The sequence below is a fragment of the Neomonachus schauinslandi genome, chromosome 9, assembly GCF_002201575.2.
Source record: "Neomonachus schauinslandi chromosome 9, ASM220157v2, whole genome shotgun sequence".
Classification (NCBI taxonomy): domain Eukaryota; kingdom Metazoa; phylum Chordata; class Mammalia; order Carnivora; family Phocidae; genus Neomonachus; species Neomonachus schauinslandi.
This window is the reverse complement of record NC_058411.1, coordinates 25,884,074-25,897,766: the sequence shown is the minus strand read 5'-3', so window position 1 is coordinate 25,897,766 and position 13,693 is coordinate 25,884,074. Positions and strand designations below refer to the sequence as shown.

Sequence of the window (13,693 nt, the reverse complement as noted above, 5' to 3'; positions counted from 1 at the left end):
GAAAATTCATGACAGAATTTGAATGGGTGAGAATATAGGCTTCCGTGTTGACTAGCGTCATACCGACATTTCACGGGAGATGGGAGGTGAGCTCAGGTTCTGGAATCAGAACTGGCTTAGGAGGGCCAGCTCTTCTGCCAGTTGCCTGTGTGACCTTAGGCAGGGTGTGGACCATCAGAGATTCTCATTTTTGTCTTTGTTGTGAAGTTTCTTGGGTTAAATGAAAAAGATATGTGCTATTAGATACCCAGTACATAGTAGGTGCTGAAGAAATAGCCAGCCATCCTACCTTCTCCCTACCTTCTCCCCTGTAAACACTTTTTTCCCTTACCCCTCTGAATCCAATGTGGTTTGTAGAAAGAACATGGACCCTCATGGGCAGACCTGTGTGATACTGCCAGCTTTGTGTAGATAAGGTTTTTCTACCAGTGCTCATCCATTCATCTGTCCAACTAGCCAACATGACTGAGCACCTGCCAGGGGACAGACCGAAGAACTGGGAGCTGAGTAGAGCTGTAAACTCTCACTGAACACAGCTCTCAAGAAGCGGGAACAAATATGTCTTGAAAAAACCAAAGAGGCAGCAGCTGACAGTCCAGTCCCTATGTTTTTGTTTTCCACACTGACCCCGAAAGTACCTCCGAAGTCAGTTTCCTTCAGGAGAAAGGGTACTATGAGGCAGTGTTGCTGTCTGACCAGGTCACCACAGGCCCCTACAGGTGACTGCTGCGGCCTGCCGGCTGGGGAAGGCTTTGGTGCTGGAGGTGGGGTGGAATAGCACTCACTCAGGCCTAGTGTGTAGACGGAGAATGGAGTGCAATCTCTGAGGGATCGGGCGTGTAGTGTAGAACCAGCTGGGAGGACTTATTTCTCAAGGCAGAAGATTACTGGGGATTAGGTTATCCTGTATCAAGGTCCTTTGGGGAATGAAAGAATCACGGAGCCTTGGATGGTATCCCGTATCTTCCTTCATTCTTGCAAAAGGGACCTTTCGGGGCTCTGTTTAACACCTAGATCTCCAACACTGCAATACGTAGGGGGCCAGACAGAACCTGCAGGGGGCCCTGTTTTCCAGCTGTGCCCGTTGTATCTGTCCCTTTGTCTATGGCTGGTTTTAACCCCTTAAAGTCTTAGAGACTTACGCTAGACTTAACTCTGCCAAATCGCTGTGATCAAGGATCAGATAAGACTCCAAGGACATGAAATATCTTCTCTTCTGGAGAAGCCTGCTCACTTGGCCCTTTCTCAGGGCTCTTAGCCCTGGAGAGACCTGTCAGGCCCAGTGAAGGAGGCCCTGGCCTGAGAAGCTAGGAGATCTGTTCTCTCATCTCAACTCTGCTAGAACTCCTGTGACCATGAGTCACTCACTCACCTTCTAGAGCTTAAAACTTCACTTAGCCTCCACTTGATCCTCTAATAATCAGGTTGTACAGACGATGACAAAGGAACTTTCAAAACAATAACGTCCTAGGATTTCAACCCACAAACATCCCCATTTGTGTTATCTTTTTGTGTTATCTTTTGTATCTTTGTTTTAAAGTCCCTGCCCCAACTAGATTATAAAATTCCTTGAAAGCGGGAATCATGCCATATCCATCTTGGTACATTGGTAAAATATCTAGCAGAGTACTTTTCACATAGTAGATGCTTTAAAGATCTGTTTGATTTATTGATTATATATTTGGCAAATTTGGGAGAACCCTACACTGAGCCTAACGATGATGACTTTTGGGACTGTTCCAGAGCTGAGAACCACCATCCCTAGTGGCTGTAATTGACAGGCTGGAAAAGCGATCAAGGTGGTCAACAGATAGGCAGCCAGTGAAGGACGCTGTTACAGTGTGGCATGAAAGCAACTTGGCCTCTACCTGCAGTTCCTTTCAAGTACAGTAAAGGAAAAGTGGGACCTTAAGACAAAAGATTTACTCATCTTCCTTCACTTTGGGAATTTGAGGCTTGCCTGAGTTCTCAGGCTGTTTTCCGATTTCTGCCTTGGTATATATGTGTTGCAGAAGGGCTTTCGGGAGTTATGTCACAGTAAGCCATTACCAAATCGAGGCATTTCTGACCTTGGAAACACCCAACTCACCGTTATCTGTCAGGTCACTGGAGTTTGAACCCTGAGGCAGGTATGAGATGTTTTGATTCGTTGGTGTGTGCGTATGCATGTTTATAGCCAGTTGTCATGTCCCCGTGTCCTGTGTGTGTACATTTACGTGGTGGCATGTGACTTCACACTATAGATGCTTTGTAAATTATGTTATTTACACAATGAACTTACGTTTTCACATTTGTGAGTCGGGTAACAACTTCAGGCTTTCATCTCCTACTGAACGCAAGTTCTTGGGGTTGTAGGGTGTAGGATTTTTCCCTCAGCCGGTCTCTCAGCTTCAGGTTAATGGATTCAGTGACATGAAAAATTCAGTGAAGAAAAATTCAACGTTGTTTTATTCTACTATAGAGATATGGGAGTATGAGAACCATTGTTCATTAGTCTGCAGCTAGAGAAGAGCCAGCCTGCATTGAGAACCCCAACTATAATATTTTTCAGTAGGTAGTGATAGTTAGCGAGGTCAGGGATGTGTTGTCAATCAATAAGAAGAGTTGAGTTATCAATGAAAAGAAAGATCTCTCAGGTGTTTTGAGAGGGGGAAACAATCCCTGTTTGGGTTTTAAAGAGGACTGGAAGTTAGGGTTTATGTTTCTTATCAGGAGTCTCTTTAAGTTTATGCTGTCGATTCTTGGCTGTTGGAAACTGTGATTGATTGTCTCTGTCTTCTATAGCTTGGAATTGCAATTGGGTTCTTGGTCCCTCCTGTTTTGGTACCCAACATCGAAGACCGGGACAAGCTTGCCTACCACATCAGCATCATGTTTTACATAATAGCAAGCGTGGCTACTCTGCTTTTCATCCTTGTCATCATCGGTAAGGTCGTTAGTAGACTGATGGGGGGGCCAGGAGGCAGGGAGGTTCTGCTGACTTGGGTGGGGACCTAGTGAACATGGCCTTAGAATACCATGGACATTGGGCGCCTGGGTGGCTCAGTTGGTTGAGCGACTGCCTTCGGCTCAGGTCATGATCCTGGAGTCCCTGGATCGAGTCCCGCATCGGGCTCCCTGCTCGGCGGGGAGCCTGCTTCTCCCTCTAACCCTCCCCCCCTCATGTACTCTCTCTCTCTCTCATTCTCTCATTCTCGCTCTCTCAAATAAATCTTTAAAAAAAAAAAAAAGAATACCATGGACATTTATAGAAACTGGAGGCCAGGCTTCTAGTGGCCTTCAAATGTCTTAGCCAACAGAGTGCTAGCTGGTCTTGTGTACTTTGTTAGCTGCTCAGTAAAGATTTAATTGTAATTCACCAGTTCCCCAATAAAACCTCACCAGAATTAACGGGCAGGCTCTTGATCCCTGTGATGAAACCCCACTGAGTGCTTATGATATATACCACAGACACTGTGCTAAGCATGCCTGATCTTGAATCTTGAGTGAAGTTTACCACCATCAATCCCACCAATCCCCCTTTCCCACAAAGAGGAAAATGAGACTTAAGGGGAGTTAAGTCCATTATTCGAGATTAGTTAGCTAGTAAGTGGCAGAGATTGCCTAACCCTGTCTAACTCCATCCTCTAAATTTCTGGAACAAACCAAAATAAAACAGAATTGGCCCACAAACACTTGATACTCTCATAGATTCATCTGAGAATACCTGGGGACCACATCTTTTGAGGCTTTTTAAAAAAAACTATAAGGGGGGCGCCTGGGTGGCTCAGTTGGTTGGGCGACTGCCTTCGGCTCAGGTCGTGATCCTGGAGTCCCGGGATCGAGTCCCGCGTCGGGCTCCCTGCTCGGCGGGGAGTCTGCTTCTCCCTCTGACCTTCCTCCCTCTCGTGCTCTCTGTCTCTCATTCTCTCTCTCTCAAATAAATAAATAAAATCTTTAAAAAAAAAAAAACTATAAGAGGAATACATGCTCATTATGGACAAATCTGGAAAATACGAGAAAGCATAAAGAAAAGAATAACCTGGGTGCCTGGCTGGCTCTACCAATTGATCTCAAGGTCATGAGTTCGAGCCCCATGTTGGGGATAGAGGTTACTTCAATAAATAAATAAAATAAATAATTAAAATAAAAAGGAATAACCATTAATTTAGACTGTACCAGTTAAACCCACCAGCAACCTCAGATAACTACTATTAATTTTTATGTGCATGTACATTTGATCATTGAGATATTGGTTAATATATTTTATATCCTCTTTTATCATCTGAGTGATATTACATGTGCTGTGATAAATTCAGAAACAGTATAGTAGAGGCTTTTTCATTTTCAGTTAGTCATTCGTCTTTAAAGGTTAACCAGCTTTCTTCCTAACATTCCATCCCACGTGGTAAAGGTCTCATTCTTCCCTGCTCTCCTCACCTCCAGAGTCAGAACAGTTTTATGATCGTGCACCCCATTCCACTGTTCTCACCGAGGCATTCTCTCCCTCGGGGTCCAAGATGAGAAAGTCTGATGGCTTTTCAAAGCTGGTAGGAAATGTTGGGCAGAGGACTTGCTGTTTCTGGGAAGGGGAGAAGCTATGGGGCTGTGGATAGCCGCAGGAAAGAACAGTCTGCCCAGGGACCCTCTTACTCAACCAGACCTTAAGTTTCAACTTGTAATGTGCCCAGCTTCAAATGCCTGTACTAAGAGCAGATGAGGGTGTGGTTCTTTGCATCTGAAATACCGAAGGTAAGACATTTCTACATTTTGACATTTTATTATCAAGCCAGAGAGTGGCTAATTGAGTAAAGAACTGAGAAATCTGATCTGAATTCTGGTTTGTGGTGGCCAGGCCCTTGAACAAACCAGAGAGAAATAGCCTCTTGCCTTGCTTTCTTTCCCCTGCTGCAAGGGGAGGTGAACGGGCAAGACAATGGATGAGTGGTTTCCAACGGCAGGAAGTAATTCAGGACTATTTCTGGAGAAGGAAGAAGCAGGGCTCTGAAGTTAGGGCTGGAAGGTTTTCTGGGTGGGGGACCTCTTTGATCTTCAAGAGAGTAAACCTCATTTCCAGAGCTTCCTCTAACTGGAAACAGTCTACTGACCTTTCAGGAGTGTTCTCATGGTGTGTGGAGAAGGCTACATGGAGCTTGCCTGGACCCAACTTCGGGGGCAATTTAGCCAAACTACTGGTTACACTTATCTGCCCCCAGAACCTGAACAGTGACCAATGCCATCAAATTGATTGTACCAGCTGTGCTGAAAATCGAATATAAAATGAATGGGTTTCATTCCCTTCTGTCCTGTCCCTCCCCAGTCCTTCATATCACAGTGACCACTCCTGCAGGGTATGTGTTAATTCTCTTGTCTCTTCAGGAGGCAGACATTAGACTCAGACTTTGACAAACTAGGAATGGACTTGAGGTTTTTTCAGTCTAAGATCTTTTCACTTATTTAGGGAATATTCCTTGGCTGCATTGTGCCAGGCTCTCTGCTAAGCAGGGACACCGTCCCTGCCCCCTCGGGAGGAGCTCTGGTGCTAAGCCGTTCACTGGGCTCACTAATCCCAAAACCTCAGCTCTCACTTCCTTTCTAGCCATGTATTACTATTATATTAGTTTCTGTGCTCTGCGGAATGTTATTTGCTGATTTAGTATGGAACTCCTTGATCCTTGAACACTGCCTGGGAGACCCAAGGAGTGCAGCCATTGAGAGGCCATGAAGAAAAAGTAATTAAAAGACCTCACTCAGCCACAGGTGGTGAGAAACAGTTTCAAGAAAGGAGGGGTTGAAGGATTTAATTGAAGAATTAATATTTCCTTTTCGAGTCTTAACTTCTTCTAGATGAGGGAGCCAGCTCTTGTCCATGTGTCAGCTCTGCAGGGGTGGGGTCATGGGGATTTGCAGTGATCTCTCTGTTCCTTTCCTTTCAGTATTCAAGGAGAAGCCTAAACATTCCCCCAGCAGGGCCCAGTCCCTGAGTTATGCCTTGGCATCCCCTGATGCTTCGTACTTAAGTTCCATTGTCCGGATCTTCAAAAACCTCAACTTTGTGCTGCTCGTCATCACCTACGGTAAGGTGCACATGTGTCCAGGAGTGTATTTAAATTGGGAATGTGAGACAAGAGACCTGATGTGTCTATGTGTCTTACTCTTTCCAAATCCCAAATGTGTATATAAAGCTATTGCTCAGGGTCAACCAGAGAGTCAGCTGTACCTCAGGGCCTTTGCATGTTCTGTAAAGTTCACCTAGAAAACCATTCCTCCCCATGTCAAGTTGTCTGACAAATGCCTGCTGATCCTCCAAGTCTCATCTGAGTATCACTGCTATAAAGGTGACCTTTACCTCTTTTATTATGCTGTTCCTGGTACATCTTAACACTGAACCATTAAAAAAAAATTTTCCAGGTCTGTCTTGCCCCTAGACTGTGAACATCCCAAGAGTGGGGATTTATGGCTTTTCATCTTTATAGTTCCTCAGCAGTGGCCAACCTGGAGTGGACACTCTAACAGTTATTTAGTGAATGAATGAATGAATGAATGAATGAATGAGTGCATGTATGAGTCTTGCCACATAAACCACTCCTCAACCAATCCTCTGTCATTTTGTAACACTGACTCCTTTTTTACCTGAATGCAAGACAATATCCCTCTTTTATTTCACTTTTTTGGCTTTTGGTAAGATACATTTGAATATTTATGCATTAAAAAAATTTTTTTTAAGATTTTATTTTACTTATTGTAGAGAGGGAGAGGGAGAGAGAGAGAGAGAGAGAGAGAAGGTACATGAACAGGGGGAAGAGCAGAGGGAGAGGGGAAGCAGACTCTCTGCTGAGCAGGGAGCCCGAAACAGGGCTCGATCCCATGACCCCCAGATCATGACCCAAGCTGAGACCAAGAGTCAGACACTCAACCAACTGAGCCACCCAGGTGCCCCTACTAGTTAGTTTGTTTAAAATCAAGAGTCAACAGTTGTGTAACATGCTTCGTAACCATAAGAAAAAAAGAAATGAGGTTGGTTTGATGTAATTTATGCTTACTGAAACCCCAGTTGGCTATAACCTTGTTTTCTGTACAAACCTTGTATTTTCTGTACAAAAACCTTGTTTTCTGTACAAACCTTGCATTTTATGTAAATGTATTTACAATAGCATTTACTATGTGCCAAGACTTTTCACATATGATTTTATTTATTTAACTCTCACCACACCCATGTGAGGTAGGTACCATAGTTATCCTTTTTCAACAGATGAGAAAACTGAAACTCAAGACAGGCTAAGTAGCTCAAGAAGACACAGCTTTGAATTGGCAGAGCCAGGATTCAAATACAGGTTTATCTAACTCCAAAGATTACACAATTAATGCCTATACCCCTTTGTAGAACTGTGCCAGAGTTTCATGTTAGGCTTATCATGCTCTTTATCTAAATTAGAGTGTTTATCTGCTGAGGCACTAGACAAGAGGTAGTATCATCCACAGGAGAGGGGCACGCCTATTTTTCAGGCACTCACAAAAATAAGTGATCTCTCACCTGGAAAAGTGCTGGATGAGCAGATTAATCTTCAAGGTCTCAGGTCTCTGTTTCTCATTCTCTCCAGCTTTTCAGTTCTGAGTATGTCTCTGCCTTCACCCACAATATAAAGACAGAGTTTCCAATACTTAAGATATCCAACTAAAGAAGTTATGTGAGTTGCCCATCAGTGGGAGGCATTCAAGTGTAGATGGGACCAACTACTTAGTGGGGATATTGTGGAGAATGTCAGGCTATCTAGATGGATAATAAAGCCACATGACCTTTGGGATCCCTTGCAGATTCAGTATGGCGTGGCTCTGAGAACTTTCACTTTTCCTGAGTTAAACATCTCAAGTGCATTGACCTTTGAACGCCATAACTCTTATTGCATCTGACATCAGGGTATTTGAGGCCTACCTTGGGATTCTAGGGCAGATGAGTGCTTAATAAATATTTTCTATGGATGAGAATGAGGATAGTGGTGATAACTGGGCAATGATTCCAGTCTAGAGGTGGGGGAGAAAAGCAACTCTTCCTCTTCCCCTCTTGCATGGCTGGTTGCTTATATGGTCTTTAATTTGGCAGAGTGGTTTTAATACTATACTTCTGGACATTCATCTATTTGGTTAAATGATAACACAGGAAATAAATAGGGAAGCACTTCTGGAATGGTAGAGTGAGGACCTTGAATAATTTGTTCTTCCATAAAGCAACAAGTACACTGGCAAACATTGTCAAAATCAAATTTTCAGAACTCTACAACAAAGGTTTGCAACAATCCAAGGGACATTTATTCAAGAAAAAAATGGCTGAATAATGGCAAGAACAGTGAGCTTTGTGTTTTAACTTGCCCTATTCCGATCCGCCTCTCCCAGTCTCTGTGGTAGCCTTGACAACCAGCAGCCTAGCAGCCATCGTAGTTGTGAGAACCAGCAGCCTCACAGACACTTGATGGGGCAAAAACAATTTTGGAGCTCCCCCAAAAGCCCCATTCCTAGGTCATTATTTGATATCTGACAGTTCTCTAGAAGAGCCCCATTCAGGGACTTGCTTTTATTTAACCTGAGTCAGAGCTTGCTCTGTGGGAAAAGCACTATTTCCAGGGCATTTGTTGAAAACAATCACTGTTTAGCATTGTAGCTGCCTAAGGTAGAATACCAGTTGGGGTAAACAGGAAGCTGGCCAAAAATCTTGAAACAAAAATCTAGAGAAGGAGATGGTCATAGGGGCTTTGAAAAGCTCTGACATATTCTTAGGAATCCAGAAGTCCATGTCCACATTACCATGAAAGACCTGACAAAGCCCTAAACTCTCACCTCTGGCTGACCTTGAGGCTCTGTGCAAGGAGGAAGTGAAGGCTAAGGCAGAGTTGACACCTGCCTGCTGGAGCATTGAGGGAGAAGCCCAACCCCCACACAGAGGAGGTCCTTGGCAAAGGTGGAGACTTACTGGTTTAAGGTATTTAAGGGAATCTCTGTCTAATCATTACCTCACCACTAACTGATGAAGCAGAAACTTCAGCGGCTGCACATGACAAAGAATACAAACTTTACAAAATTAGTCCAGGAGAGTCACTAAACAAATAGCAGCAACAGCAACAAATCCTGAGGAGGGAGGAGAATCTCATTTCCAAAGTTGACATGGTATTTAAAATGTCCAGCTTTACCAAAAGATTATGAGACATGCAAAGAAATAGGAAAGTAAGACTCATACACAAGGAGAAAAAAGCACTTAATAGAAACTCTTCCTGAGGAAGCCCTGATGTTAGACATAATAAAGATTGTAAATCAACAATATAAATATGTTCAAAGAACTAAAGAACCCATGCCTAAAGAATGAAAAAAAGGTGGAGAATAATGTCTTACCAAATAGAGAATATCGATAAAGACAGGAATAAAAAAGAACCAAATAGAAATTCTGGAATTGAAAATACACTAACTAAAATGGAAAACGCCCTGGAGGGCTCAAAATCAGATTTGAGCTGTCAGCAGAAAGAATCAGTGAACTTGAAGATAGATCAAATGAAATTATCCTGTCTGAGGAACAGAAAGAATAAAAAACGAAGAAAAATAAGCCAAGCCCCTGAGACCTGTGGGAAACCATGAAGCAAACCAACATATGCATAACGGGAATCTCAGAAGGTGAGGAGAGAAAGGGTGGAAGTAAGTTGTCATTTAAACTGGGATAGCGTTAGCCAGAAAAGCAATTCTCTTCTGAGTCTCTAGGAGCATTTGACTCCATTGTATAGATAGAATTTATTAATTTTTTTTTTTCCTCAAAGGCCTGGGTTTATTCCAGTGAGAGAGAGTTAAACTAATCTGGATGTTTGCATATAGTTCGTTATAGTCAGAAAACTGCAAGCCTTTTTCCATGATAGATAATTGGACTTGGTGACTAAGCTCTTGACCAACAAGGAAATGATTTTTAGGCTTAATCATAGATTTGGAAAGAATTTTATTGAGCCATTACTGTGTGTCAGGTACTATGTTAAGTACTTTACATGGATTATCACATTTAATCTTCAAAACAAACCCATGACATCAGTTCTAAACTCCATTCCATTTTATATATGAGGAAGCTGAGGCTCTATTTAGTTCTGTGCCCACAACTGGAAAGCTAGCAAGCAACAGAGCTTGGATTTAAACTTCTGTCTGATGCCAGAGCCCATCTTCCTGACCGCCATGCCATTTTTGCCTCCCTATGGAGAAAGGAACATCTTAGAGACAGACAGAGCTCTTTTAAGCCCCACTTGTCTGAGTGGTCTTTGGGTCTACCTAGGGGAGTAAGTAAGTCCTTCTTCAGATTCAATCCTCCAGACCAGTTGCCTGGGAGTTGCCTTCTCCTAAGATGCAAATCTACTAGAGTTCCGGGGTTTTTGAAGCAGGATCAACTTATATTGACCAGCCATCTATGGGATTTAGAAAGGATGGGGTCTTGACTTTAGCGTCTCTCTAAGGCTTAGAGGTCATGTAAAGGCAGTGTTTGGGACTCAGTCCACCTAAGAATCACTGCTCTCTTCCAAATTAAATCTTTGCTTCCAATTACAAACAAAACCCTCTATAAATTCAGCTAGATGCTTTGAAGCTCTCCAGAATGTCCCCCATCCTTCCTGCAGTTTCAGGTTGGGCTTTGAAGAAGGAAATAATTCATACTTTTTATATTGTATATATGATGTTCATATTTTCCTCTGAATTATATGCACTTAAGAGCATGTGGCTTGAACTGAGCAGATGACAGCCTTTCACAGGCACATTTGCTGGACATGAGTAAATACATCTTTGAGTAAGAGCCTTGAATGCTGGAGTGGTGAATTCAGAGTTGGCCCATAAGGAATAAGAAATCTGAGTTTTGATGTCAGCTCTGCCAATTACTGAGTGTACCTCCTTCACCCATCCTTTGCCCATGAAATAATAATCTCAGAAAATAAGAAGTAAATTTGCTTTCCATTGGAGTGCTCTGAGTGGAGATGAAAGCTTTTAAAGCAATTGCAAGTAGATGCTGCATGAATCCACATTGCTGTTGCATTGGTAAACTTGATTTCCTACATTCTTTTGTTGGTCTGAACTGGATTTCACCAAGTAGGGAGTAGCTCCCATGTAGCTGGTGGGATGTCCAGTACTGTCTTTTTAGTGGCTTTCCAAGTGCTTCTCCAAACTGCTGAGTCAGCTGCCCAGAGTGGAGCCTGGTGAGGGCTTTGGAGGAATTCCAGGGGCTTTTACTTGTAGGCCTGTGGTCATACCCTTAGTGGTAGGTTTGAGAGATAAAATTAGGGCTATCCAGCTAAATTTGAATTTCAAGTAAACAGCACATTCTTTTCAGCATAAACGTCCCATGGAGTATTGGGGGCATATTTATGCTAAAAAAGTGTTACCTGAAATTCAAATTGTAACTGGATGGGTTGTTTTTGTTTTTCTTCTAAATCTGGCAGCCCAACTTAGAGGGGAGGGGACAGAGTTGGGGTTTGTGTGTGATGTTGCTGAAATATTATAGGAATAAAAAACTGCCTCTTCCTCTAGTAAAAGACCACCACCACCCACCCCTTCTCCAGGTTTGGCAATGCAGGAAGACCCAGGGCTGGAACCATCCTCTCTTCAGGTCTGTCAGAGTCTGGGGGCAGGACGGGTCTTAGGATGTGTATCAGCAGAGGTGGGAGGGAGTGTGGGGTAAGAGAATAACCTTTCTTTGGCTACCTTCTCCTTGAGTCCCTAGGCCCTGCTTTCACATGGCCTCCTCTACTGCCTTATCGTCAATGGCGCAACAATTGCCATGTTGAAAAAAGTTGTTGAAAAGGCTCCTCTTCTAAAGAATGTCCTCAAAGGGAATACTTTTCCATGTTATCCCCCAGCCTGGCCTTCAGCTATGCTTCTGAATAATCTTCCAGTAGTGGGCATCCAAACTCAGAGCCCAACACTGGAAGATTATCACCTTCCCTTGGGGCTTTCAAGGGCTTTACTACTGCCCACCCCCCATGGGTTTAGGGAGGGTGATTGTGCCCCCTCTCAGATCCTGCTTGGGAGTGGGCATAATATCCTTCTTGTAATTTCCTGGATCTTTGCTGCGGTGAGGCTGGCCCTTTAAAATGAAGGTTTACTACACATTCAGGAAGGACCCAAGGGAAATGAACACAGAATATCCAGAACCCAGAGATAGGATCTGGGATCAGTGTTTCCCAAGCTTGCCTGATGATAGACTCCCCTGGGGTGCTTGGTTGAGTGCATGACTGGATTTCCCTGCCTTTCTTCTAGAAATTCGGTTTCAGAAAGTCTGGGTAAGGGCCTGGGAATCTGCTCTTAAAAAGCATTCTAGGTGATTCTGGTTTGCAGCAGGGTTAAGCATATCTAAAGTAGGTGTGTTATGGGTCATTCTCATGGTCTTGAAGCCCCTTCCCATCCCAGTTGCCACCATGTTAACCCCAGCACCTGGGAGCCCAGGCCTGGTCTTGGATCTTCTGGATTCCCAAGGTCATTTATTTCTGAACTCTACTGAGTCTAAGAAATGACCAGGGTTGTTGTTGTTGTTGTTGTTTAAGTGGGCTCTACACTTGAACTCAAGACCCTCAGATCAAGACCTGAGCTGAGATCAAGAGTCAGACACTTAACCGACTGAGCCACCCAGGCGCCCCTGTTATTGTTGTTGTTTTTTAAAAATATTTTATTTATTTATTTAAGATAGAGAGAGAGAGAGAATGTTTGAGCGAGTCGCGGGGCGGGGGAGTGGCAGAGGGGGAGGGACAGGGGCAAGAAGACTCCCCACTGAGCATGGAGCCCAACACGGGGCTCAGTCTCATGACCTGGAGATCATGACCTGAGTTGAAATCAAGAGTGTGACACTCACCTGACTGAGCCACGCAGGTGCCTGCTGTTATTTTTAAATTACAGATTCCTAGCTCCATTCCAGGAGAATCAGATTTAGTAGATCCAGGGTGGGGCCCAGGAATCTGCATTTTTAAACTCCTGCACTTAACTTTGTGTCTCATTTCTGTGGGAACCTGATAAAGGGAGTAAGTGAATGGCATTTAGGCAACATCTCGTATGATAAAGATGACCTCGTGATAAAAGTGACTATCTGGACTGGGGGACGTTTTCGTATCTGGTAGGAGGCCATTCTTTGTGCTTCTCTGAGTATGGTGACTCTTTTCACTGACCTGTCCTCTAGGGGGCCCCCAAAGCTATGCCTGTGGAGACGCTACAAGCAATAGTCGCTCCTGTAAGGTGTTAAACCAGGGTGGTTGCCATACCCACATTGCCCTGCACCTGTGCCATCACCGTGGGGCCAGAGGATAGCTTCTGGATGGTTCCACAGTCTGGGGTTCGTGGGAGAGGAACCCCTGAGGCTGCCCTGCTCTCAAGCTCTGTCCTGTTACTTAGAGTCTTCTAAGTGTATCTAATGTCGTGTGCCGTGATGGTCTTGTGAGCCTCAAAATTAGTTAAAATTAAAAAGACCCCTGGTGAACATTATAAAGTGACTTTCTGTATTTGTTTTTGAACTCTGTGCATTTTTCTCATCTATAAAATGGGGATGATAATATTACCTACCTTGCTATGAGGATTGTAAGGTACTTACAACAGTGTCTAGTACGTAAGTATGTGCTACTGCCACCCTCCTCCTCACCATCCTCCTCCTCACCATCCTCCTCCTCCTCACCATCCTTCTCACCATCATCCTTCTCACCATCATCCTCCTCACCATCCTCCTCAC

The 13,693-nt window shown here is 43.8% G+C and overlaps 1 protein-coding gene across 2 annotated transcripts in view; it reads left to right on the top strand.

Annotated features, from left to right (window-relative positions):
* Nucleotides 1–13,693, top strand: part of FLVCR2 (FLVCR heme transporter 2) — a 53,534-nt gene that overhangs the window by 26,790 nt on the left and 13,051 nt on the right. For both annotated transcript variants that reach the window (XM_044917849.1, XM_021679795.2), the window contains 2 exons: nt 2,785–2,926; nt 5,916–6,056. In XM_044917849.1, coding sequence (XP_044773784.1) covers nt 2,785–2,926; nt 5,916–6,056 — 283 coding nt within the window. The remainder of the gene's footprint in view (nt 1–2,784; nt 2,927–5,915; nt 6,057–13,693) is intronic.